The sequence below is a fragment of the Marmota monax genome, unplaced genomic scaffold (genome assembly GCF_021218885.2).
Source record: "Marmota monax isolate L192 unplaced genomic scaffold, Marmota_monax_Labrador192_F-V1.1 WCK01_AAM20220418_F8-fsc00024, whole genome shotgun sequence".
Lineage (NCBI taxonomy): Eukaryota > Metazoa > Chordata > Mammalia > Rodentia > Sciuridae > Marmota > Marmota monax.
Window position 1 is genome coordinate 24560427 of NW_026695224.1, and position 24390 is coordinate 24584816.

Sequence of the window (24390 nt, forward strand, 5' to 3'; positions counted from 1 at the left end):
AGCCCCAGTGTAAATGCAGAGTAGATAACACACCCTGGCCTCTACTTCCCCTCACTAGGTCATCGCACGCATCACGGACATCTTTGAAGTGGAACCCAACAAGATGTGTGTCGCCAGCCGCTCACATGCCTTTGCCACGGTGTCCTTCACCCCACAAACCATGCAGACCTACCAGTGCATCTTTGAGGCTACCTTAGATGGCTTGCCCAGGTATTGCTCCCAGATCCCTTCCAGCCGCAGAACCGTAGCCCACATGCACCGTGGGGTAGTTATTCCTTCCAGTCCTGGCTGACAGCTCTTGATCTTCCTGTTCTCTGCAGCAGTCTGGCCAGGAACCGAGGCCTCATATTTGATATTGTTGGTGAGGGGACCCTCCCTCGAGTGACCGTTGTGCGGCCCGTTCTGTATGACCAGTATGGAAACCCCTTGCTCCTCTTTAAGAGGCTTCTGCTGGGGCATTCAGAGAAACTGCCTGTCATCCTCAAGAACAATGGCACCGTCCCTGCCCAGGTAATATTGAGGGTGAAGTGAGGGGTAGAAAAGGGAACAGTCATTCAAAAGTTAGACTTTAGACATTGGGGTCTCTGCCATCCCTACTGCATGAGGACTTCTTTGACAGTCCCCAAGCATTAGCCTGTGTTTGAGACATGGGGCATACAGAGGGGAATCTGGCATGTTCTCTGCCCTCATGAAATATAGGAAATCAGATTACACCTAACACTAATAACTACTGGGTAAGGAAGTACATGAGGATGTCCACCAAGTTGAAGAGGTAGGAGTGTATGTTTTCTTATTGTCTTCTTTATGTTTTCATCTTTTTCCTGTAGGTAATATTATATTTGTAATGAGAAAACAAGGTGGGGAACTTTATAAGTGTAAGAGGTGCCAAATCTAAAGGACTTTGGGGATTTCTTTAGGAATTGAACCCAGAGGCACTTTACCACTGAGCTACATCCCCAGCCTTTTTTGTTTTCTCATTTGAGACAGGGTCTCTCTTAAGTTGCTCAGGCTTGACTTGAACTTGAGATCCTCCTGCCTCCACCTGCCTAGTTGTTGGGATTACAGATGTGCACCACCTCTGCCAGTTTCTTTCACTTTTAATGTAATTTTTTCGACTAGGGAATTTTGGTTTGGTCATTGTAGTCTTTCAACAAGTGGGAGAGATTTTTGAAACATATTCTGGCTTCTGATGTGTGTGCTAAAAGGTCCACCAAGAGTTTAAAATGTTCTTTTAAGACAATCTTTTCCAACTGCCTTTCAAATTTTCACCTTCCATTTGTTTTCTTCAGTTCTGCTATGATATGTCTAGCTATGCATTTCTCTTAATTTAGCCATCTTGAAATTCATCGGGCCTTTTGATTCTGAGAATTGATGTCAAATTAACATGGGAAAATTCTTGGACATGTCTTCAAATAGTGTTTCTAATCCATTCTCTCTCATCTCTCCTCCTGGGATGTGAGTTGACTGTATTGAAGACCTTCTAGCTATATCCTCTATGTCTCTCATCCTTATTGAATTTTCATCTAGTTTTCATTCTGCATAATTTCTTTTGATTTGTTGCTGTGGTTGGATATATAAAGGTTTGGTCCCCCCAGAGTGGTGGTAGAGGGAGGTGCTATGGAACTTTAAGAGGTGGAGCCTAGTGGGAGGTCCTCAGGTCATTGGGGACTCAGGTCAAAAGGGATTGTGAGATCCTTCCAGTCCTCCCCCACCCCTCTCTCACTCTCTTCTGACTTGAGATGTGACTGCCTGCTCTGTCACGCTCTCTGATCGTGATGTGCTCCCTGTCTCCACAGGCCCAAACCAATGGGGCCATCTAATCTTGGACTTGAACCTTCAGAACTGTGAGTCAAAATAAACCTCTCTTTTCCTCTCTTTTCTTCACCTGTGTCAGGTATTATATATATGCAGTGATGAAAAGCTGGCTAGCACATCTATATTCCATTCATTAACTCTCCCTTAGGCTCTTTTGAATCTGCTTTACATTAAGTTCTTTAATGATTACATATTTCAGCTCTAGAATTTCTATGGGGGGTTCAAATCTGTATAATCAGCTGTCATGATTTCTAGTTTCATGTTGAAATTGTCAGAGTTGGCTTTTATTTCTTGAATATAGTAATCATAGGCATTCTGCAGTCTATGCCTGATACTTCCAAATTCAAAGTCCCTATGCATGTTTCTCAGCCTGCTATTTCTGCTCATTCTTGCCCATGCTGTCCTGTCTCATATACCTGCTTATCTTTTGAATGGATATATTGGGTATTATATTTATAAAAATATTTTGAAATAACTAAACTAAGAATCATGTTCTGTTCTGTTCTGTTCTTCTTCAAAGACAATTTTTATTTGCTTCCGCCTAACAGTTTGGGGCACTAAAAATTAAGGATTACCTAAAACAAGTTTTAGGACTTGAGATTTTTTTCAGATTACCCAGAAGACTCACAACAGGATTGCTATTATTAGGAGAGCTGGTTTATACCCAGCTCATCTTTCATCTTATAGTGAAGACCTTTAAAGTTCCAGCCCAGAGAAAACACCCCAACCTTTCACAGGCTTTGGACCTTTGCCCTCTTTGCACCAACAGACTGTCAAAAGTGCAGATAAGCGCCCCCACCCATCTACCCCTTCCAGAATGACATATGCCTCTCAGTCAAAAACAGCCCAGGAAGTTAGGTAGACCTTTCTGGATTCTCATTTGCCACAGATATTTTTTTTAATTTGTTATATATGACAGCAGAATGCATTACAATTCATATTACACATATAGAGCACAATTTTTCATGTGTCTGGTTGCACACAAAGTAGAGTCACACCCTTTATATCTTCATACATGTACTTAGGGTAATGATGTCCATCTCATTCCACCATCTTTCCTACCCTCTTGCCCCCTCCCTTCCCCTACCTCCCTTTTGCCCTTTCTAAAGTTCATCTAATCCTCCCATGCCCCCCAACCCCATTATGAATCAGTCTCCTTAAATCAGAGAAAACATTCTTGCCACAGATCTTCATCTGGCTCTCTTCATTGTCTTCTTAGCTCTCTGATGCTTTTCAATTTTTTTTATATTTAGTCTAGGATTTTTTTTATTGCCTTGAGTTTATTCTACCGAGTTTACCATCACCCTGCATTGTTTCCATTACTGTGGCTTTATAAAAGGTGCTAGCATCTAGTTCAGGGTCTTCTTGTCCACCCACTCCCTGTTTTTGTAATTTTTCCACATTAATCCCCCAGATAAACTTTGGGAAGAATTTCTACTTCACAGTATTTAGACTGTCCACCAGGAGCAACATTTAGGATTGCCATCCATTTAGTCAAGTCTTTTATGTCATTATTTTTCCATACCATTCCTCCATATACTTTCTTGGTAATATTATTTCTAAATATAGACTCTTTCATCCCAGAAGCTTCCTAGATCATGTCACTATCTCTCACTTCTTTGTGCCACATTTTTTTCTAGCACTCAATCTTGCTTGTAATGGTGTATTACTGTCTTCTAAAAATATCTGCTGTTTTCTCATACCCAATATCAGATATGTGGCTTTCCTGTTATTTTGTTCCCACTGGACTGGAAACCACTTCTTTTCTCAGAGTAGGTCAGAGGCCTGCCTCGTCTTCCTCTAGCAGGATGTTCACCATGACTCTAGGCAATAAATTCATAATGCCTAGAGGTGCTGGCTTTTAGGAATTCACATTCATGCAAGCCCTCATAGAATTATGAGTGCTCATTTCCATTTTATCAGTCTGGCTTAGACCTTACAACTGCGTCTCCCTGGAACACTGGTGTGAGCAACCCACTGATACCATCTAACCATGTGATCTGAAGGTCACGTATACTCTTTGGGTCTGTAGTTCCTCACTCACCCAATAACGACTGACCTGACTGAATTTCTTTTGTCTTCTCTAGATCTAACATTTATTATAGTTCTTAATAAGAAACTCAAAAAAAAGTGAATATGAGGCACAGTGACCTTTTGGGGTACTTCCCCATGCACAGCATAGTATCACACCTCAGATTCCAAACTCATGAATGGACTTATTATAAGTTGAGCACTCAACGCTGCTTTCCTCCTTCCAGCTGCATGTGGACCTGCAAGATCAACTAGGAATCTTCTCCCTGAAAAAGAGACCCAACACCTCCTTCATCTACATCATAGAGGAAAACAAACCAAATGAAAAGGGTAAGTTGGGTACGGTGCCTCCGGAAGGCAAAGATTTCAGTGGCAGGTTTGTTGGGGACTTCTCAGGACCCATCCAGAGTTGGATGCATCGTCTTGTCACCAGTAGCCTCTGGCTGAAGCTCATTCCCATCACATGATTGCTTTCCCCTCAGCCAGGGTCTTCATGGATACATATTTCTCTAAACAGACTCTAAATTGTATCTTCTTTCTAATCTTTGCAGCAAAAAAACCCCACATGGCTTCCCTGGTTGTTTCTCCTGGAGACGCCGCTGAATTTGATGTCGTTTTCCACTCCCAGAAGGCTGGGAGGATGACTGGCTTCATCCACTTGTCAGTCATCAACAACCAGTACGAGGAGACCCTCATCCACTTGGTGGGAGAAGGCTATGAAGATGACATCACCTTGGACAACATCCATGGGCTGGTGCCTTCCGCTGGCCAGGAGACCTCGCCCATCTCAGAGGTCTTAGAGATAGCCGAGAACAATGCCGTGGAAGACATGGTGGCAGGTGGGAGCCGAAACAGTGAGGCGTTGAGAATTGTCGACTTGGTCATTTTTAAACAAGAGTGACATTTAAACAACTGATTGAGAATTTAGGAATGAAGCTCTTCTCTGTTACCATGTGTTCTTTCATGCCTATTTCAGTCACTACCTCTGGCCTTTCCTGTATTCACGTTCAATCAATGAACATTTACCAAGCGTCCATGTGCATATGCCGGGCACCATGCTGAGCCCTGGTGTTGCAAAGATTCGTAGGAAAGCCTCTGGCTTTTAGGGAGCTTATAGTTTGATATTCGAATTCCAGTTCAACAATTAGTGAACAAATGCCTCCCTGTGGTCTTCCCTGTCTCTGTCTCTCAGCTGGCTTGTGTTGGCATTGTCTATTCCTTCTGAAACATGGATCCTAGACACCCCAAGAGAAATGAAGGGGGCATAGGTTTGCACCACCTCTAGAACCCCATTCTCCACAGCCTCACTCCTCAGTGAGCAGCCCGAGAAGCTATAGCATCAACATCACTAGAAATGGGATTTTCAGGCCCACCTTGGCCTACTGAATCAGAATCTGTACTTTAGCCAAATCCCCAGGGGATTTATGAGTATGTTAAAGCTTTAGGTCACTCTAAAGCCATGTACTGAACCTTCCATTTAGTGACCATATTCTTTGGGGTAGGGAGAAAATACCTCGTCATAATTACCAAAAAGCATTTGTTCAGCACCCTCATTATGTGATTGGTGGCTGTAGAGAGAGTTATAGGCACAGTTTTCCCAGGAACTTAATTATTCCTGGAATGTATGATTAGGGAGTCTCTACAATATGTGTTGAAATCGACACTCCATACGTACTTGGCCTTTGACCCTTCTTTGAAGCTACATGATAGCCTCTGGCTTCTCAGGGGTCAAACAGGAGCAGCAGTAAACCCAAGTTTAGAAATTAAATTTTGTACCTATTGTAGGGTTGCCAGATTTAACAAATCAGAATGCAGGCACTGCCAATAAATTTAAATTTCAGATAATAAGTAAATAATTTTTAGTATGAGTGTGCCCTAAAATATTGCATGGGGCATATTAATCTTAGAAATTACTCACTGTTTATCTGTAATTCAAATTTAACTGGGTCTCCCTATTTTATATGGCAATCCAACCCTGAATTGTATTGTCTCACCAAAGAAATGGAGTTGGGGACTTGTGTTTTCTCTTATATCCATAGAGGTGAGAGTCATTGTGGGTAGGTGGATGGATAGATGGATGCATTCCCCTGGGAGGGGGGATCTTACTACCCAGGGATTCCCAATTTCTCAAATATAACTATCCAAGGAGGGAAGAGTTGCCTGAGAGGGAAGCAGGCCCTCTAGGAGGACTCACTACTTTCTGCTTCTAACCCCTAGCTGCGTTGATGGACCACATCCAGTTTGGGGACTGTCACATTGGAAACAGCTATAATGTGAATTTCACAATCACTAATCACAGCCAAGTGAATGTGATACGGTTTGAATGGCCTCTTTTAGCTACAATAGCTTTCTCCCCACAGGTAAGTGCAAGCAATTCATTGTGTTCTGGACCATCTTAGGCCTAAGCCAACCCCAGTCTGATAGTCAGACCATTTCCATGGATACATGGAATGGGGTGAAGGCATTTCAACCTGTGAGAGAGCTCACTAGCCATGCTACACTGAGACCTGGTCCCATAGGACACTGTTCACATCCACCACAGTCTTAAGAGAGGAAGAGCAGAGATGCAGTCTAGACTGTTGTTAAAGATGAAGAATCTATGGAGGCTTGAATGGATGGATACAGGTCACAGCCTTCCTTTCCCATCCCACAGTGTGGACCTATGTCCCCCCTATGTGTGTGTTCTTTAGAGCATTAGTCCTTCAGTAGTGGTTCATCAAAAGCTGAGTGGATCCTGTGAACAACTGAGATTTAGAAAATGATGCTGGGGGTATAGCTTAGTTGGTAGAGTGCTTGCCTTGCATGCACAAGGCCCTGGGTTCAATCCCCAGCACCTCAAAAAAAAAAAAAAAAAAAGAAAGAAAAGAAAATGTTCCAAGTTACATCTTTCTCTTAAACATTCCCAGGGTCCATCAGCATATTAAAATCTAGTTAACTTTATTTTACTTGGAATTTTATAAATTCTTTTACCATCTTATGGTACACATTTTGTGAAATGCTGACCAAAGCTCGACATTGAATAAGGCTCAGGACAGTACTGTAGCAGGTTCTTGCCTCTGGCCAGTAGTTGCTTTTCATAGACAGTTCACTTCTCAGTTCCCAGGAGACTGGGACACCCAGATGTATTCACTGCAACCTCTGCTCAAGCCTATAACTTGAAAAGGACAGAGCTGGGAGGGTTAGAGACTCTTCTTTATCACCTTTAAATCTTTGAGTGCTATCAAGAATAAGTTTTGTCTCCCAGAGGGACATAAAGTTTAAATTAATTCCCCTAACAGATCCTAGCCCCAGCACGGCCCAGATCTAACCCTAAATAAACTGAGTACATACTATACTCCAGTCTCATTTCCAAGACCCTGGTTAATTTATTTAATCCTCGCCATGACACTATAAGGTAAATGCTACTCTTATCTGCATTTGACTCATGAGGAAATGGACACAGTATAATCTAATATGGAGCATTATCTGTGTTATCAATGGGTTAGTCAAAGAAGGCAGAGATAAGCTAATAGTTCATTTATGTATACACTCACACATACACGGGCACACACACATGCCTGAGAAAGTACTAAGCCTTCTCCCTTCACTCTCCAGAGGCAGGAGAATGTTTTACCTGGCAGAAACATGATAGAACTGTCACATATGCCAGAACTGTCATATATGTGTGTGCTTGTGTATGATAATTCATAATGTGTATGATAATTCATAAAGTATTTTGTTTTAGACAACATTGGATTTCCCTTATAAATAGTACACTTCAGCAATCCAGTTTCTTGGTCTCAGGACTTCTTTATATTATTAAATATTATTGAGAACTCCCAAAAGAATTTTTATTTATTGGGTTATGTCTATCAATATTTACTATATTAGAAATTAAAACAGAGTATTTTGAAAAAAAGTATTTTTTTCATTTTAAAATATAATAATAAACCTACATGTTAATATAAATACCATGTTTTTATGAAAATATTTGTATTCTTTTTTCTTGAGTGAGAAGGGTGGCATTATTTAAATTTTTATTAATTTGTTTAATATCTGGCTTACAATAAGTCATCTGGATTCTCATATCTGCTTTTGCAGTCAATCTGGTATAATACTACCATATGTAGTCTTTAGAAAGTTCCATTGTACACTCATAAGAAAACGACAGTGAAAAAGTCAAATAACATCTTTGTGCTATGATGAAATGGTTACAGCATAGACTCCCTGAAAAGGTTTTGGGGATCCCAAAGGTCACTAGACCACATTCTGAGAACTGCTAGCACACTGAATTCATCACTCCATATTTGTATGGATCATATTGATTGAAAGTATAAGGTGGCTTGCATGTAGTATTTGAAACCATACTCCCTGGGTTTGAACCAGCTCTTCCATTATCAATGACCTTAAGCAATTTGCAAATTTTGTTGTTGGTAAAATGGGAAGAAGAGCTATACCTCTCATAGGGTTATTATGAGGCTTAGTAGAATTGTGCAAGAGTTTAGAATAGCACTGGAAGCAAGTAGCAGTTAGATAAATACTGGTTGCTTTGTTATTGTGATTGCATTCCTAAGAGCCTCTTGTGCATATTTAAGTCAATCTACCTATGCAGGTTTGGATGATGCACTTTTTTATTTTTTAGTTATAGATAGACATAATAACTGTATTTTATTTATTTTTTTATTTTTTTATGTGATGTGAAGATTGAACCAGTGTCTCACACATGCTAGGCAAGTGCTCTACCACTGAGCCACAATCCCAGCCCTGGATAATGCATTTTTTTTTATGAATTAGATTCACATTATATTCATAAAATTTTTGTACTTTCAAAACAAGGGACTGTTTTATATTCTAATTAGTTCATTTAATCATCTTTTATTTATTTTATGTTTTTTACTTGTAGAGGTAGACTCCCTTTTTAACATTTTCCTGACTCAGCTTATTTTTCAGATGAACTGAACATTAATAGTCACAAAAAAACCAGTTTCTACTATGATTGATATTTCATACTAATGTGCTATATTTTTGAAACTGATGAACAAGTACTTTAATAAGAATTGCAGTATACTTACAAAGTAATTTGCCAAGTCCTGTGGCTTTACCACTTCTCTAGAATGTCACCACATGGTTATCAAGAGTCTTCAAGTTTGAGTTCCCAAAAAACACTAATGCCAGGCTCTTCCCTAGTTGGGCCACCTCCACCCTGGTTGTACCAAGGACATAGTGGTGACCATGAAATCAGATGTGCCAATCCACCTGAAAAAGATGGGGGTCAAGTGCAAGCTCTCCAGGATCGTGTTCCAGCTCCCTGCAGAGCAGGTTCCCGACTGGGATGACCGCATGCACACTATCAAGTGGGTGGATGCATCTAGAAATGCTCCTGGAACTTTGCCTACAAAGCGAAAGGTAAGCAGGGACATTAAGCTCATATCTGACCTGGCCTGCTAGGCTTGGGGGCCTGATGTTCTCGAGCTCAGTGTCTCGTCATTTCTTTCTTTCATAGAGGCAGAGAAGTTTTCCATTCTACTTTGCCTTGATTTCAGGAGACAAACTGAACTTCCACACATGCCCCCTGCCATCCATACTATGCACTCCACACGACTTCATTGCTAAAGTTATAGCTTAAGTCTTGACAAGTTGAGCAAGTTCACCCATCTTTTTCTTCTTCAAAAATGTAATCACTGTTTTTTTAGTTGTTTTCCTCTTCTTCTTCAGGTGTCCAGAATTAAAGTAGTCATAATCTCTCCCTAATGGCAGAATCTCATCTTTGGTCTGTAAATGCCTCTCTTTTATTTATTTTTGACAATTTTTTTCAATAATGTCATTATCACAGACAAACACTTACCCCATAAGGGAAGTAGAACCTGACCACTTGTGTGGTTGTAGTCATTCTCTCTCTCTACCTACCTTCCAGAGCTAATCACTATCTTGAAACTTGTTTGGTTCATTCAAAGAGGTCTTAAGGATCCACATCTTCTCCTACACTTGACCTTATCAGACATTTTTATGTGTATCATTTGGATGAGTGGGAAATAGCCTAAGTATGAACCTAACTTGCATTTCCCTAGTCATAATAAGGCTGAGGATTTCTTCATGTGATTATTGACCATGCAAGTTCTCTGTTACATGAATGCCTTCTCGTGTCTTTTGCCTGTCTTTCAATTATGATGCTTGTCCTTTGTCTGAGCTATTTTTATTTTAATAAATTCTTCCTTATATATCATTTGTCTGCAAAATCCTCACCAGATTTATAACTTAATTTTTACTTTATCTTTTGATGAATAAAAATGTTCTTGACTTGAAAAGTCAAATGTATTAGTCTTTTATATTACTTGTGTCTTATTTTTAATAACCCTTCCCTCCCAGAAAGATATTAACTCTCTCTCTCTCTCCCTCTCTCTCTCTCTCTCTCTCTCTCTCTCTCTCTCTCTCTCGTGCATGTATGTTTAAGATCCTTTGGCTCACTTGGATTTTTATGTATGATGTGAGGCAAGGATCCAATTTCATAATCTAGATAACGGTGTTGCCCACTTCTTGTTTTTACCCTAGTGATCTCCCAGGAAAAACTGACAATTTTGTATTAATTTGTCCTTTCCATTAGCAAGGTATATTTCTCTATTTATTTAGGTGTTTTAAAACATTTTTTACTACTATTCAGTTCTTTATAGTAATAAGGCTCTTCAGATTTTCAACACCTGTTTTATTGCTATTCCATTTTTTAATATTAACAGGATTCTTTAGGATTTTTTAATCTGTCCTTGCATTGATTTTATTAAATCATTTTTCTAGACATTTACCATCTAACTATGTTTTCTTTGTAATCTCATGGAATTATTTACAATATTTCCTCACCATATTTAAATATGTAGGCTTGGTGGTAATGCCTTTTTTTTAATTTCTGATACTAGTTATTCATATTTTTCTCTTTTGTTCTTGACCTGTCTCACCAAAGATTTTTAAAATATTTTCAAATAAATAATTTTGTTGGTCTCCATTTTAGATTTGTTTCCTATTTCATCAAGATATGTTCCTATCATTATAATCCTTTTTCTTCTACTTTATTTGGAATCCATCTGATCCTTACACTCATTCCCCTGCACCTCTGATGTTTTCAGTAATTCCTTATTATTCAGTTTCTTCCTTTTTCATTTACAATCCTTTATAGGTGTGCCTTATCATTTACTCTAGAACCCGAGTTTGTGGGTTGGTGTTAACTCAGGTGGGTGGAATACAGTACTGTGCTATCCCCTCATTATTCCTGCAGGGCATCTGGCTTTGTATCACTAAGGACACAGCTGCCTTTATTACAGGTGATAGAGACGGATCCTGAACCTGCCCACTCAGTCCTAGAAGAAAACTACCAAGAACTGCAGATTCAGATCAGTGCCACTGTGGATTATGCTTCATACCAGTGCCAAATGAATGATGTGAACTTTAAGGATACGCTGGTTTACCAGACCAGAGTGTTTGAGTGAGTCATCAAAAGCTTCATAACACCGCGTAGAGAAAGTCTTTCATTCCATCATCCACCAACCCATTCATCATACTTTCACGCAGCATCTGCAACACTTGATACCAGGCCTCCCATCTGTGTAGCATGCACCAGAGCACCATCCAAGGCCCAGTGAAATGTTCAGACATACAAAGCTGTTGAATTTCACACATGAAATCAAAATATAGCCAGAAAACAGTCTACCAGCAAGGTGGCATCCAGCAATCCACTCCAGTGGGAATTGTCCTTGTAGAAGTCTACACAGACACCCTGGATTGATACGCTTCCTGACCCCTCAGGTGACACCTCAGACAATATCCACACTAGTGGGGATGGGGTTCATCCCAGTTTAGAAGCCCCATGCCTAACAGAGGCCAACTTTTCTCAAACTAAAATTAGCTTCTAGCATCCCCGCAGGGAAGATGCCCTGTTTCAATTGAGAGCCACTTCACTCAGAGAACCCTGAAGCAATGGCTTCCTTCCCATCATGGCTTTTCTTAGTCCCTATGTGATTTACCAACTTGACATCACTTCTGTGGAAAACAATGTTGCTGCGTAGTACAGTTAATCTCTCTCTTTTACCAGGCTTATAGGGGAGCCGAGCTAGAAAGCTCATTCAGAATCACATTTGTCTTTCAGAAAGAGAAATGGTTATTTGAACTCTCACCCACACTCAGCTACAAGGATCCAAGGGCAGCATCTGCCCTGCCCTCCAAGAGCTCACACTCTGGAGGGGGGTGAGGGGAAGCTAGAACCAGGTGAATTATCTTTTGCAGCATAGTGTCATGTGCATGTAGCAAGAAAGCACCCCAAGTCTCAAGGTCAAGACATGAGAGAGAGAGAGAGAGAGAGAATGCCAGGGAAGGTCCCCAGGTGAAGTGGTGCCCAGCTTAAATTTGGAGGACAAACAGGAGGTAGCCAGGTGAAGAAGAAGGAATGAAAGGTCTTCTAAGCAAAGAGATCAACATGTACAGAGACCAAAACGTGAACTGCTGGCATTCCTACTTTGTAGAAATTAGCAACTACCTCATTCAACTCATTTTGCATTTATTGTTCTTTAAATGTCTTCTCAAATCATTATAGATCCAAAAACGTAGAAAGCAGGAAGTATAATCATCTGATGACCATTTCACCTAAACCAGAGTTAGCAAACAATGGCCCTGTGCCTATTTTTATTTTTTAAAAAATGTTTTTTTCTGGCACACAATCATGCCCATTCATTTATGTATTGACTGCAGCTGTTTCTTCATTACAAACGCAGTGTTCAGTAGTTGCTGCAGAGACCACGTGGTACACACTGCAAAAATCTTACTATCTAGCCCACTGTGAAAATGGTTGTCAACCCAACCTAAAGCAAGCTTGCTCTCTCTTTTTTTTTTTTTTACAGTATCTTTATTTTGTTTATTTACTTTTGTGTGGTTCTGAGGATGGAACCCAGTGCCTCACATGTACAAGGCAAGCATTCTGCCACTGAGCCACAACCCCAGCCTAGCAAGGTCTCTTTTTATGAAAAATTCTCTGTGCCCTGAGATTTCTCTACTATATAAAAATTATCTTTAGGATAAAAACTAATGTTCATAAATTTACACAATAAACACAGGCCCTTGGAGTCAACTTGATTTCAGGCACGCCTGCATGGTCTACTTGGGTTGGATGATGGAAATCGAATCTCTGCACCCCACCCCAGACTTACTACTCCCATTCAAACTCCTACTCTTACTATGCCCCTAAAACCAGGAAAATCATGTGTATTTTATTTCTCAGACACCATTGTTTCCTTGTGTCAAAGTCTTCCAACTGTGGCTGTAATCAAATTTAATAGTGATTCCAGAAAAAGGCTTTTGTCTCTCTGATTTTGTCTTAGATCAGGGAAACTGAGACAAGAAAAGCCTCAGCTGACTCAGAATTTGAGTTCAAAACCACTAAAATTCAAGTTTGTATCTCAGTCAGGGAAGGTGTCACAGGCAGGGGTCAAGGACAAATGGTGTCTGCCCACGGGACATTATTTCTAGGGGGAGATGATGGACAAAGGAGGGTATATGGTATTTGTTCCTGAAAGAGATACTGTCCTGTGAGGTAAATTTTGTTTCCTCTCTCATGGGAATTTTTCATTAATATGATGGAAGCTAAAAGAAGTTTAGCTCAAAGTAGAAGACAGTAAAATAGTGATCACTTTTTTAGCTTTCACATATAAGAGGGAACATGCGTTATTTGCCTAAGTTCGACTTCTTTCACTTAACATATGTCCTCCAGTTGCATCCATTTTGCCACAAATGATGGGATTGTGGAGTCCTCAGAACCTTGATCATTGTGGAGATTCCTCAAAAACCCAAAAAATGGATCCAGTTGTCCCACTTCTAGACATTTATCCAAAGGAAATGAAATCAGTATATTAAAGAGATACTTGCATTTCCATGTTTATTCATGTGTTATTCACAGTAGCCTAGATATGGAATCAACCTAGGTGTTCACAAACAGATGAATGGATAAAGAAAATGTGGTAAATATGCACAATGGAATACTATTCTGCCATTAACAATACTTAAGAAATAGAGTCTTTTGCCTTCAAGAAGCAGTACAGATGATATGAAGGCAGAACAAAAATCATCTGCAGCACATTTCCGAAATCTGTCCCCGATCAATTCACAGACTCGACCTGGTCAATTCAGGACGTGTACAGCTTGAATTCAGCTGGACCTCAGAAGATACTGCAAAAGCAGTCAGCTTCGTGATGCCAGGAGTGCAAGGTAAATACGATGACAGGCCAAACCCAGGGCCTAACCTGAGTCACTAGTTAGTAAAACATTGCACAGGGAGACTAGCACTATTCAGACATTCTCTTAATAGCTAAGGAAAATTGAACCAAAAGCAAATTGTCCTGAGACCCTGAAGAGCTGACCTCTGCCTTCCTGGACTCCTCCCTGACCCCTCCCTAGGACAATGCCCCATCTCATAGCTCACTTGGACTCTTGTCTCTAAGTACTTGTCCTTCTGGGAGATTACACACCCCTCAGAGAAACTGATGAAAGCTGCAAACTGTTTTCCCAGGAAAACACACACCCATGCCCGAGTTTATAGTTGTTATATGTGAAACACTTGAAAAGGCCCCAGAAAAAAATAAAAAGAAAAGAAAGAAAAGGCCCCAGCTCTTTGTAGGCAAATACAGTATTCATTATTATTTTGGAGATTAACAGACATTTCAAATGGGCCCCTAGATTGTAAACCTCTACTTTAGAAGTGGGACAACTGGATCCATTTTTTAGGTTTTTAGGTCTAATCCCCCCCCACCCAATTATGTTCACAGTCCATTATTCTAGGGCAAAATATCCACAGTCACCTTCTTGACCCACCCCCTTGTACTCAAAGGAAAATTTGAAAACGTTATGGAATTCATAGAAATATTTTTCATGTGTGCCCTGTGAGATATGTGAGCCTATTCCTTACCTTTAGGGCTCAAGATTAAGTAAAACTGCTACAAGAGGTGGATCCCACAGACCCCACAGAGGGTCCCTCAGGACCTGTGAGTGAGCTGCCTCTCTCTGCAACTGAGGACTCTTGCCCACCCTCTCTGCCCCCAGGTTCTGCTCTAAAAGATCAGCTTAGTCAGGGCACGGGCAGCACCCCGGACAGTGGAATGGACCACTGGAACGAAGCTTCCCCCTCGGCCTTCTCTGTGGAGCCCTCCTCCGGCATCGTGCCCGTGGGAAAGACTCAGAAGCTCAAAGTGAAATTCTCCCCACTGGACATCGGAGAGTTCGAAAGCAACCTTTTCTGCCAGTAAGGAAATGTGCTCCCCAGAACTTCCATCTTTGCAGGGGTAGACCTCTGTGGCTCTCTGGCTTTCGTCCCACCCCCTTGTATCCCACTACTGCCACCATTCTTTCCAACCCCAGACCCCTTCACAGCTCCACATTACCACTTTTCCTTCTGGAAGAATTGAGAGGGACCAGCATTTGGAGAACAAGGAGAATTTGGTCTTGATCCTGATCATCAACCCTCTCCAGATGCTTCCCTCTATCCACTTCCCCCTTCCCAGACACATAGAGCATTCCACTAAGCAACAGAATGATTGGCAGCCAGGTGGGTTCCAGTCTTTGGGCAACCATGAACTGGGCAAGTTTTCTTGCCCCTTCTCTGAGACTCAATTCCCTCATATATAACATGCAAATAATAATGTCCACCTTGTAGAATGGTTGGGAAGATTAAATGAGTTGATTGAAGCAAAGAACTTAGAACAGTGCCTGGCACACAATGAATACTAGGTGGTGAAAGGGGGTCATGCCATCGTCGGTGGTCCTGTTACATTGTAGTTGAGGAAAACATGGTGCCCAGATGCAGTAAGAAAAAACCTGATCAAATGAATCTGACAATTACAGTCCCTGGTGTGGTGCCATATCTAGAAAAGCTCCATGGAGAACCCCTGCCTTACAGAGGAAGTCTATGAACGGTGGCCTAGAGTGGCAGAGACTCGTGTGAGCCACTAGAGCCTCCTGAACCCCTGCAGTCACACCACAGAGACCCTGCCCACACCAAGGCCACCTCAGCTTGGTCCTGGGCTAAGAGTCTGTTCACATTTATTTACCTTCTTCAAGGAGCTCAAGATACTTTTTAATAAGTTCCAGGTCCCTCTTTGTACCCCATTAAATGTCTGTGAGAGGGCCCAGAGGGTAAGAGGGCTCTTATTTTTCAGCAGGAAGATTTCTTACCACTTTTGGAGTAATAACTTATAGCGATACCTAAGTACACAGAAGGAACTCAAAATCAGGCTCCTTATATTCAGCCCATTCATCCATTTACATTTAATGAATGAATACCTACTATGTGTCATGTACTAATAAAGTCACTAAAGTGGCAGTATTGACCAAAACCTACCTACCCTCTGCTTTCACAGAGCTCACATTCTGATATAATATTCATTTCCAACAACTAAGAAAGCAACGACTAATTTCAAAATAAAACATAAATAAAAATAACCTTATCCTCTTAGGATTCCCAACCTGCCGCCTGGAGAGCAAGCTCCAGTCCTGGTAGCGAAAGGACGGAGCTTCTTGCCCCTCTGCCATTTTGACCTGAAAGATTCGGACTACATCACTGGTCATCGGCGCAACGCAGAGCTCCGAGGGTCTGATTCAGGACCTCTGGATGCAAACACCCGGGTGATTGAGTTCACCAGTGTGGGCGTAGGAGAAAAGAATCTCCAGTGAGTTGCTTTGGTTTGCATTGGTTGAATTTATATCTGTCTTTCCTTCTAAAGAACTCAGAAAAAGAATTAAGAGAAACTAGCTAGACTTGGCTCTTGGAACAATCCTGATATTCTGGGGGTTGACCTGAGTTTTAGAAGTTTGAATTTAGAGAACTGTTATATGAAGGTGGATTCCAGTGTCTCCTTAGCTTGGACAGAGAAGAAAAGTTGATATATTTATATATCAGCACACACACACACTTATATATGTATATGTATACATATATATATATATATATGCCTATACATATATGTCATATATATATATATATATATATATATATATATATATATATATTCCCTGACCACCACCTTGACCACACAGCATCACAGATGGTGGCCTTGGCAGCAATTTTACTCCAAGTCCAGAAACCTAGCCACACTTTGGATCTCCAGATGAGATGGAGTTTTTAATTTCTATGATAATCAAGTGCTCAGAACAGTTAGGATTCCCAGTAGAGACTGTACTAGGGCCAGGTTCTAGGAAAGTTCTCTTACTTTTCAATTCTCTCCCTCACTTTCTGCTGTCAATTTTTCGCTTTGATCAGGACCTTTACAATCCTGAACCCAACCAATAGTGCCTACTCCTTCCGCTGGATGTCTGAAGAAACTGAAAGTCTCCAGAACCCTCCAGCCTTCACATGCCTCACAGAGAAGGGCTGTATCCACCCTGAAAAGAAAGCTGAGGTCTGTGTGGATGGGGACCCCCTCAACAAAGAGCTTAGATCATTGCAGCCATCTGTGAATGGCAAGTTGCCTACAGCGTAGGTAGTGATAGGGAGAACCACCTAAAGATGGGTCAATCAACACATGTTTATTGAGTGGCTACCATGCATGTTGGGCCTGTTGAACAAAACAAAGCTGAACTCTTGTCTGACCATAGTGAAAGAAAGAGCTCTAGTTATTTATTTATAGTTTGTTGCTGTTGTTGTTTAATTGAGACTATTAAAGCAGCAAAAGAGAACCAGACACAAATATCGGGGGACTCCATAACTCATACAATAGCAGGAAGAAAAGTTATCACTGGCCAACCGGCTGATAATAGTGAAAGGACAATGATGTGTTTTTACTAAGTTAGGTCAAAGGACAAAACAGAAAAGTGGAGGCATGTCCTGCAGCTTATTCCTAAATGTCTCAGTGATGTAGGGCAGGAGTCAGATATAAATATGAACTTACTATGGGTTCCCTATCCAAGAAGTTCTGTAAAGAGTCTTAGAGGTAGAAATAAACCTGTAGAACAAACATTACAAGTTAAAATGCCTTCAGGAAGGTCACTCAAATGAATGAAGACGGTCAGGTAGACAATGATAGGGAATGCCAGTCACCAATGCCTACTGGCTCCAGCTCTTCTCTGGCAGATGACCACCACATAGACAAGCAGACCTAGGGTGGCCTAGTCTCCAAGAATTTTTCTGGGGAAGCCAGAATTTTCCACATTTCTATGTAAGTCTCCCTGTTCTACCTGTTGGTCGCTAGTTCAATATTTTTAACACTTTCCAAATTAAATGAAATGTATTTTGTTGACTCTGATATTGACCTCTGCATATTGCCAATACCTAGCCATCAGCATGACAGGATCCAGGAGCTGGGTCTGCCTTGGACATGGTCCTACTTGGATAGCCCCCACTACAGCCCAGAAATATGTCAAAGATGCTGCCCAATTCCTGGAGAGGCAAGTTGTAGAATCCATCATACAGAGTCATTCTGGCCTCTGGATGACAGTAGTGTCATTGAAGTGACCCATCTCTAGAACACTTCCCCGTGTCACCCTGGCATGGGCACAGGACCTCTCTGTTTCCTTTCTGGCCACATTCCATGGTTCTCCCATTTGGTCCTGACTGATAAATTGCAAAGAGACTCACTCGAGTTAAAGAATAAAAGGACTTGGGTCAGGTTTTGAGATTGAACTTTCCTTCCAGGTCTTTTTCTTCTCCTCTTCCATCTCATCCATTCTCTCCCCACCAGCCAGTTTCTTCCCCTGTGGCATGCCACGGCCCACCTCACTCTCACAGCATCTTTTACCATCAACTCCATTGCCAGCTAGCCTCGCCACTTGTTTTCTAATTCTGAACTTCTCAGTGAAACATATGGTTATCCCTGCTAATCTGAGTCGGGCTGTGTGGCAGGCTATTGACAGACAGGTATATTCTCTTTCTTTGAAATGGGTGCCAGCTCTATGGTCCAGTCAACCAAGGTACGACCATGCCATCCAAAGACAGGGCAAAATATAACAACCAGAAGAGGCTGTAGGTGGGATACATTCCCTTAAAGGACACGTGGGTAGGGAAGAGACACTGATGTTGCTGGTACAGCCAGACCTACAAGCCCTCACAGAGACTGGAAAGGCAGCAATAACTTGAGGATGTTAGCTGTCATGACTCTGGAACCAACAAACCTCTTAAGGACATAAGGAATAAGCAAACAGAAGTGCCTTTCACCACTGTGTTCCCAATTGTCTTCTTAGATTGTGTTCCAGTTCACACCTTCCCATCTGGACATCACGGAAGCATTCTGGACCTTCTTAATCCCTGAACATAATATCTCAGTCCCTTTCCTTCTGGTGGGCAAAGCCATTGACCCTCTCATCTCTCTGGACAAGTCACACATCAACTTTAGTTCTCTCCTTATTGGTAAGGATGCCTGGTTGAAAATAAATGCTAATCCAATCAAATTCTACTTAGAATCGCAACTTGAGCTGCCAGATAAAATACAGGATGCAGTTAAATTTTAATTTCAGATAATAAGTGTCTTAGTGTAAGTATATCCCGTGCAATATTTGGGACCCACTTATACTAACTCTGACAGTTTAGCCCCAAAAAGATTGAGGAGGGAAGGAAATCAGATAAATTAGTCCTGAAATTTATGTAGGAAAATAAATTTTCAACAACAGCCAAGGGGCAAAAGAAATGAGAGGGGATGTATTAGTGCCCTGGAAAGGAAACTCCTGCCATACCTAAGGTCTAATTCAAAATAATTCAATTCAGGGAATATTTACAGAGATATGGGCAGTTAAAGGTCGGATCAGAGAGAGTCAAGCCCCATTAGCACATTCAAGAAGGCATCACAACTCCTGGGATCTAGGGAGCAAGGGAAGACAATGTTGTTGCCAGAATCCCAGGAGAGCTTCAACCAGGGCAGCTGAGCCACCCAACAGGAGCAGGGGATTAGTGAAGTGAAGTTCTAGAAGGAAAATCCCCCAAGATAGAGAAGTCACCTGAAGAGCAAAAGGAAAGAAAAAAATTAGTCCGAGGCCAAGGAATTGAGACTGGGAGGGAACAACACTTGGAGAGTCCTTCTAAGAAGACTCCATCCTGCCTGCAGGGCAGAGTCTGCTGAGGTACTTCAGCAAGCAGACAGGAGGCCTCCACTGGGGTCTGTCATTTCTTCTCCAGGCAGAGAAGCCCGGGAGACTGTGCAGATCATCAACAAGGAGGACCTGGGCTTCAACTTTGCCTTTCAGGACAACTCCCGATATTCTGAAGGCTTCAGCAATAGCCTGGTGGTTTGTCCCATGGAAGGCTGGATTCCACCACTGTCCAGGTAAAGGAAAAGGAAGACCTCAGGATGCACCCTCCCAGCATGGCAGGGATTCAAGGCCTGACAGCCAGGAGGATGCATTAGAGTTTCCCATTTATAAAACCTCTTCCAACTCTAAGATTTAGATATTAGCAATTCCATCTGTGTCCTACCTACTCCCTGGCATTCATTTTCTTGATGAATGAAAGAGCACTGAGGATTTTAAATCCTCGTCCTTATTATTTTCACTCATGTTTGTAAATTGTTTCCTTGCTGTCTCATATGTGTGAATCCACAGAGAAAAGTCTAGCCTTGCCTGGCAGATCTTAAAACTCCGTCATGATTTGGAGTGCCTTCTTGGTGCCTTTTACTCATACTGTATCTGCTAATTCACTGGGCTTATATTTTTTTAACAAGTTTTAACTGGTTGGCTCAGTTGACAAATCTACTGTCTTATTTTCCATCCAGGGTATCAGTTGATATTTTCTTCACACCAAAGCATGAAGGAGACGTGAACTTTAATTTGATCTGCAATGTGAACAAGAAAGTCCACCCTCTGACATTAAATGTCAAAGCTGAGGGATACACTATGAATGCAGAGGTCAAGTGCAAGGACAGGATTGGCTCCGTCACTCTCTTGACACCCAACCAGACCAACATCATCAACTTCTATGAGGTAAAGGTGTGAGAGGGCCTTACTATCTCTCTCAGTCTCCACAATTAACTGAGGAAGGTGGTGGTACAAGAGAATATGAGCTGACAATTCACAAAAACTAAATTATGGAACCAGCTTAGGTCCCCATATGTGATATATATATATATATATATATATATATATATATATATATATATATATATATATATATACATACATACATACACAATGGAATATTACTCAGCCATAAATAAGAATGAAATGATGACATTTGCTGGTAAATGGATGGAACTGGAGACTATTATGCTAAGTGAAATAAACCAATCCCAAAAACCAAAAGCCAAATGTTGTCTCTGATATGCAGATGCTAACTCACAATAAGGGGTGGCAGGGAAGAATAGAAGTGCTTTAGATTAGACAAAGGGAAATGAAGGGAAAAGAGAGGAACAGGAATAGGAAAGACAGTAGAATGGATCAGACATTTCTTTCCTATATTCACATATGGATACACAACCAATATAATTCCACATCACATACAACCAGAAGAATGGGAAGTTGTACTCCATATTTGTATAACATGTCAAAATATATATTCTACTGTCATATATAACTAAAAAGAACAAATAAAATAAAAACAAATTTTAAAAAGAGAATATGAGCTGAGCCTGGTCTGTCTCAAATGCCAAGAGACCAAAAGAACAGAAACAGCTCCATCCTCAGAATGTACTTAGTTATTATGAGAATGCTTTGTCTCTTCAGAATGCTTTTCTTTTTCAGGCAGTGGGGAGGGATACAAAGGAAGGATGCTTAAGTACCAAGAGACAATTAAATTGACAACATACATTTGATAAGATATTAAGAATTTGGCACATGCCTATAATCCCAGATACTTGGGAGAATGAACCGTGAGGACTACAAATTTGAGGCAAGCCTAAGCAACTTAACAAGACTCTGTCTCAAAATTTAAAAAAAAAAATTTAAGTATATAGCTCAATGGTAAAGTGCTTGCCTAGCATGTATGAGGCCCTGAGTTCCATCTCTAGCAGTACTGGGAAAAAAAAAAAAAAAAAAACAAGGAACCCAATACTTAGTAGCTCTTACCAAAATACTCAACTATATTAACTAATAGCAGTCAGCTCAGCAATATCATCTGCCATCCTTATTTCCAAAAGGATGTTTTTCTCAGAGATGGGAACTGTGATTTTCATTTATTGCTCTGGTTTCTGTCTTGCAGGCGGAATTAAATGAATGTGTACAGTGTGAATTCAGTTTTACCAACGCTGGGAAGTTCAACTTCAACTTCCAGGGAGAGCTTGCCGGGCCCAAAACCCTATTGAAGTACTTTGAATTTTCACCTACCAACGGCACTGTGAATGTGGGGCAGAGTGAACACGCCACCCTGTCTTTCCACCCAAATCAGAAGTGTGTCTTGAATGGCCTGGAACTCATAATTAAGGTGAGAATATTTAATACTATCCATATTCTGAAAGCACTCACAAACCATAAACTTGCAGCGATCCTAGGAGCACTCACTCAAGAAAAATGGCTGAATATCCATAAGAATAGTGAGCATTGAGGTATTTTTGCCCTATTCCTAGTCCCCCCCACCCACCCTATGCTCAGCAGGAGCCTTGAAGAACAACAGTTCTGAAATCAAAGTGTGCAAACCACCAACCTGTCAGCCACTGAAGACAGCAGACCAACCACCCTGAACGCGCCCGATCTCGTCTGAAGACAGCAGACCAGCCTCAGAATTCTTCAAAGGTCCCATTATAAAAGAATTGTCATTATTTTCCCTGTCTAGAATTTCAGTGGAAACTTCCACTCAAGCAAACCCACTCACAGAGTTTTCTTTTCTTTGACCCGACTCAGAGCTTGCTCAATGTGAGCAGCCTTTTCTCATGAGGCATTTGTCCAAAATAATCGGTGGCAATTGTTTAACATTGCAGCTACCTGAGCAAACAACAAGTTAACCCCAAAAATATAAAAGGAAAGCTAGGGAAGGAGATATTCATAGGGGACTTGAAAAGTTCTAATATATTCCCCAGAATCTAGACAGCCATGTATTGCATGTGCAACACATGTGTATCTCAGGGTTGTGATACTGTTGAGAAGGCCTTAAGTTCTTACCTCTAGCTAACATTTAGGCTGTGAAAGCAAAAAGTGAAATATAAAGTAGAATTGGCAGCTGCCTACCTGAGTGTCACAGCCCCTGGTGAATGCATTTAAGGAAATCTCTATCCAACCACTGTCTTACCACTAAGATAACTGAGCAGAGAATTCAGTGGCCATGTATAAATACAAATACGGCAGCACCACCCCCCCCCCCCGCTTTATTTGCAATTCAGTTTTCATGGTTTTAGTTACACATGGTCAACCACAGCCTGGAAATACTTAATGGAAATTTCCAGAAATAAACAATAATAAGTTTTAAATGATGTGTTGTTTTAAGTAGTGTGAAGAAATCTCATGTTATCTCACTTCATCTTTCCCAGGCAATGAATCCACACTTTGTCTGGTATATCCACCCAATCGTTAGTCACTTAGTTGCTTTCTCCATTATCAGATCCACTGTTGAGTCATGCAGTGTTTGTATTTAAGTAGTTCTTATTTTACTCAATAATGGCCCCAAAACACAAAAGTAGTAATATTGGCAACTCAGGCATACCAATGAAAAGCCACAAAGTGCTTCGTTTAAGTCTCATCTCAGACACCACAAGAAGATTGAAAAGTACAGTGCAGAAAAGTACCTTGAAAGAGACCTCTCACATAAGATTATTATAGTGTATTGTTAAAATTGTTCTATTTCATTATGAATTGTTGTTGTTAATTTGTTGTGCCTGATTTTTAAATTAAACATTATCATAGGTGTGTATGTATGTGTGTATATGAAGAAACAGGGTATAAATAGTGTTCAGTACTGTCTGTGGTTTCGACATCCTCAGGGTCTCTTAAAACATATCATCCACACATATCGACTACTGTATAGATTGTACTGAAAAAGTTACTAAACAAAGAGTAATAACAAATCTACTGAAAAAGAAACTAGAAAACTATCCTATTCACAAAACCAAAAAAAAATCTTGGGAATCAACCTAACAAAAGAGATGAAAGATTTCTATGATGAAAACTACAAAACACTGAAAAAGAAATTAAGAAGAACTTAGAAGATGGAAAGATCTCCCATGCTCCTGGATACGCAGAATTAATATTGTCAAAATGATCATATTACCAAAAATGTTATATAGATTTAATGCAATTCCTATTAAAATCCCAATGATCTTCTTCATAGAACTGGAAAAAGCAACCATGAAATTCATTTAGAAAAATAAGAGACCCAGAATAGCCAAAGCAACCCTTAGCAAGAAGAGTAAAGCAGGAGGCATCACAATACTAGACCTTAAACTATTCCGCAGAGCCATAATAACAAAAATGGCATGGTATTGGCACCAAAACAGACACATAGACCAATGGTACAGAATAGAAGACACAGATACAAACTCTCATAGATACAGTTATCTCATACCAGACAAAGGTGCCAAAAACATTCATTGGAGAAAAGATAGCCTCTTCAACAAATGGTGCAGGGAAAACTGGAAATCCATATGCAGCAAAATGAAATTAAATCCCTATCTCTCACCCAGCATGAAATTCAACTCA

General features: G+C 40.8%; 1 protein-coding gene across 6 annotated transcripts in view; it reads left to right on the plus strand.

Annotated features, from left to right (window-relative positions):
• Positions 1-24390, plus strand: part of Hydin (HYDIN axonemal central pair apparatus protein) — a 398809-nt gene that overhangs the window by 346616 nt on the left and 27803 nt on the right. For 5 of the 6 annotated variants that reach the window (XM_058575799.1, XM_046435142.2, XM_058575800.1 and 2 more), the window contains 15 exons: positions 59-210; positions 321-510; positions 4074-4176; positions 4398-4685; positions 6064-6206; positions 9013-9231; positions 11136-11296; positions 13967-14064; positions 14896-15094; positions 16305-16517; positions 17108-17246; positions 19024-19189; positions 19952-20099; positions 20544-20751; positions 21965-22186. In XM_058575799.1, the coding sequence (XP_058431782.1) occupies positions 59-210; positions 321-510; positions 4074-4176; positions 4398-4685; positions 6064-6206; positions 9013-9231; positions 11136-11296; positions 13967-14064; positions 14896-15094; positions 16305-16517; positions 17108-17246; positions 19024-19189; positions 19952-20099; positions 20544-20751; positions 21965-22186 (2649 nt within the window). Of the gene's footprint in view, positions 1-58; positions 211-320; positions 511-4073; positions 4177-4397; positions 4686-6063; positions 6207-9012; positions 9232-11135; positions 11297-13966; positions 14065-14895; positions 15095-16304; positions 16518-17107; positions 17247-19023; positions 19190-19951; positions 20100-20543; positions 20752-21964; positions 22187-24390 lie in introns of those variants that run through there. The other variant, XR_009225878.1, reaches the window with a different exon arrangement.